Source organism: Buceros rhinoceros, unplaced genomic scaffold, assembly GCF_000710305.1.
Source record: "Buceros rhinoceros silvestris isolate BGI_N320 unplaced genomic scaffold, ASM71030v1 scaffold33168, whole genome shotgun sequence".
NCBI lineage: Eukaryota > Metazoa > Chordata > Aves > Bucerotiformes > Bucerotidae > Buceros > Buceros rhinoceros.
This window is the reverse complement of record NW_010429103.1, coordinates 1-3,670: the sequence shown is the minus strand read 5'-3', so window position 1 is coordinate 3,670 and position 3,670 is coordinate 1. Positions and strand designations below refer to the sequence as shown.

General features: G+C 54.9%; 1 protein-coding gene across 1 annotated transcript; it reads left to right on the top strand.

The window, feature by feature from the left end:
* Nucleotides 1-321: 321 nt before the first annotated feature.
* Nucleotides 322-2,738, top strand: LOC104488667 (nucleoplasmin-3-like; the record flags this gene model as incomplete). The annotated part of the gene is made up of 5 exons (XM_010142534.1): nt 322-499; nt 1,178-1,297; nt 1,542-1,635; nt 2,057-2,179; nt 2,300-2,738. Coding segments are annotated over 4 exons (484 nt in total), but the record flags the coding sequence as incomplete, so codon positions are not given.
* Between the last annotated feature and the right edge of the window lie 932 nt (nt 2,739-3,670).

The following is a 3,670-nucleotide window of genomic DNA, read 5'->3' as shown; positions in this document are numbered from 1 at the left end:
GTCTGGTATGCCCGGCTCAGGTCTGTGTTTTTCCGAGCTGCTTCACATTGGTGAATCATCCTGCAACAAGCAAACACACCCAGGGTGCTGTGCCTTGCCTTCCACCACATGGTTGGCTGAATTCTGATCCTAAGACCCTAGGACATAATTTTGCAACACCCATGTTTTCAAAGCTCTTTGGAGAAATATGTAATAAAATCTGTCTTGAGACTTGTCTTGAGGGACTCCAGCTCGCTGCAGCCTGGCCCAGCATCCTTCTCTCACGTTGTGGCTCATCACTCAGGTCTTGCGCTTCATGCCTTGGCTCCACGTTCTCACCAGAGCAAACATTTCACTGATGCTGGGGCTCATCCTGGGAACCCTGTGCCTGAGGCTGCGTGATGGCTGCTGCAGCTTTTCTGATCTTTTTCCAGGTTGTGAGTTGACTGCCAGTACCAAATCCTACACATTTCAGGTGGATGAGGAAGATGACTCTGACCACATTTTGGCCCTGTCTGTGGTAAGCAAAATAAGAATTAACTGTGCTTGTCCTCTGCCCTGGTGGCCTACAGCCTCACCTCCCTCCCCAGGCTCATTCCTCCTTCCCTGGCTGGGCTGGACCAGCAGACTCCCTTGGCTGAGGTCTCAGTAGGGCAGGGATGGGACTGTTGTATGGAGATGCTTGAACAAAGCCAGTGGTGGCAGGAGGCTGCCCAGCAGAGCAATGCTCCAGACCTGGGATGAAGGAAAGTATTTTTCCTTGTATTTGAGCTTGCTGGGGTCTCCCACTAGAACATGCCTTCCTCCCCAGCTGGGTCTCTGGCTTGCTGCTCTCCAAGCCCAGGTAGATGCAAAGCTTCATTCCTGGCTCTCCCTGGAGGTCACATTCTGTCCTGGATGCTCAGGACCTGTCAGCTCAGATCCAATCAGTAGAAAATGGAGCCCAGGTGACATCTCTTGAGGCCGTTGCAGGAACAGGTGTCCCAGCTGGGAAAGACACAGAGCTCCGGAGGCGCTAAGGGGGCAATTGCTGCAGGGTGGCTCCATGCTCTCCCTGTTTGTGGGGCAGCACCCTCACACCTTGCATGGCAGCTGGACTGGTAGCGTTGCTGTGGGTAGCTTGTCCCATGGAGAGCCCAGGCTGTCCCTGCTGTATACCCTGGGAGAGCAGGGGTTCACAATCTCTGCTCCCACCCAGGTCTGCCTCACGGACGGTGCCAAGGATGAGTGCAATGTGGTGGAGGTTGTTGGACGAAACCACGAGAATCAGGAGATTGCTGTGCCTGTGGCGAATCTGAAGTTGTCATGCCAGCCCTTGGTAAGAGGTTGTTTCAAGGACTTGGTTGGGGATGACTGCGGGGAACTGACCATCTCTGGTTGTTTGTGGACCTTTTTTCCTAGGATCCTGGGGATTGTGGGGAAATGCCCTGAGTAGCCTTGGCCTGGCTACAAATGCCTCCAGATAGACATGTTTAACTGGGCCAGGTGTCATGCTGGGGACTGCAGGACATTCTGGGTTTTGCTTCTGCCCCTAACTCAGCTCCATCTCTGTCTCTTTGCAGCTGAGTCTGGACAACTTCAAGCTGCAGCCTCCAGTGACCTTCCGCCTGGCAGCGGGCTCTGGCCCAGTACACCTCGCTGGCTGGCACCGAATCAGTAAGGACCCTTGTGTGGGGAAAGACTTGGGAGGAGTGAGGGCCGTGGAGGGGCTCCCTCCAGCACGAACTCTGGCCGGGGAGCCACCGGGAGATGTGCTTGGTGCTGCCCAGAGCGTGCGCTCAGTGCCTCCTTTGCGCTTATTCCCCAGGGGCCGTATCCATGCAGGGATTCCCTCCCTACCATAAAGCCTTGCATGGGAAAAGGGTTCTGGGTGACCCACACTGTCACCTTTTCCCATGGCCAGCTGTCGCTATTCCCCTCTGAGACTTCCCTCTCGCTGAGATACAGCTTATTGCCCAGAAGCTGCTGTTAAAACTGCTCCAGTCTCCTTGGGCTGCTCGGCTCTTGGGGTGTCTTGGGGGCCAGCTGTATTTATAAAGATGTACATTGGTGAGTAACAGAGTTATCTGTGTCCTAGTACACAGGGAAGATGCTTCCTTTGAGGAGGAAGATGATCTGTCTGAGGAGGAGGAGGAGGAGCTTGCTCCTATCATGCCAGCCAAGAAGTAGAGGAGGAAGCAGTAACTTATCTCCAGGCAAGGTGAGGGGCCAGATAGCCTTCAAGGAAGAGGCTGGGTGGCTGTGATGCTGGTGTGGCAAGAGTGGGTGAAAGCTGCCCTGCTGCACGAGGCTGCTGGTCTCAGTCTGGTTCTTCCTCCAGGTACTCGCTGGGACTTCTCTCCCCGGACGGCTTTTACCTCGGACACCTCTTGCCAGGACCTCAACATTTGCTGCTTTGTTTTTATTTTTAAATTTGTTTTCTGTTGTAACTTTTTTGGGGAGCAGGGGCTGCTCCCAGCACTGGGGTGTCTCCTTTCCCACAGCCCTGGGAGGTTGATCCCAAAACTGGATGGATGCTGCTGGTATATCCCCTCTACCCTATCCCTGTGCTGGGAGTTGGGGATGGAGGGGGTGATCCTTGCCCTGTGCCTTTTTGCTGCCCTGGACCTCTGCTCTGTGCACTCCCTCTCCTTGCCTCTGAAATACCCATTCCTGGCCCCTTCCCAGCAGATGGATGTAAAGCCAGCAGTGGGACAGGCAGTCTCATTGATTCTGGTGTGTTTGCTTTTCTTTACTCACAGTTTGATGCTTTTTGTACACTTGGAAGCGTGAAACTGGGGCCCAGGCTGTGTCCTCAACTGCAGTTTAGCAGGGTGGAAGCTCACAGCCTATCTGCAACTTGGGGGGAGGTTCTGGGTTAATCTGCTTTGTAAAGCACTGTTTTTACACTCTGAATAAAAGTCTCTCAGGTGTCAGGTCTGGAGGGAGGTCACTGCTGGCTAGCAGGTTCCTCCCATATCCCTGCAGTGGGAGATGCTCCTCTGTGTCCAGTCCTGACACTTACTTCCCTTGGCAATGCTGTGGAGCTCCTAGGAGGGGCCTGGGGGCTCTTCTCTCTCCCTCATGGGCTCTGCACGCTTGTGCCCTTGGGCCAGGTCAGTGCATCCAGGCTACTGAGGAAAGGGGCAGAGTTGCAGTTGGCTGGACGGGGCAGGGACCCAGCTCCACATGTGCTCCCAAAGGTGACCCAGCTGTTAGCAACACCCCCCTGGTCTGGGCCACATTGGCCATGGTGCTTGGTGCTGTCACATCAAGGTCCTTGCTTGTGTCTTGCTCTCAGACCAGCTGCATCCGTGGCAGGGTGAAACACCAGCATCTGCAGGACATGGGGCAGGTTAGAGCTCCGACCTTTGCTGTGGAGTCATGTCCTCCTGTTTCCCCTTGCTGTGTCTGAGTACCTGGAGATGGCTTGGTCCTTTCTGCACTTTAGTCAGGTGGCACTTCTCACCCCCGGGAGCTGCTCCTGTCCTGAAATGTTTCTCTGGTGGTTTGCCTACATCCAGTCTTGCATCCCTGGCCCATGGGTCAGTAGCTGTCCCAGCTCTCCTTGTTTGTGACACCGGTTGTTGCCCCTGAGGAGCACCATGTGCTGTTCTGCTGGCCCTGTTGGTTCCAGTAGGAAATCCTCCAGGACGCAAGCCTCATGTCAGTCTTCATCCCGAGTTCCGAGTGGGGCTGTTTGTCTCCTCTG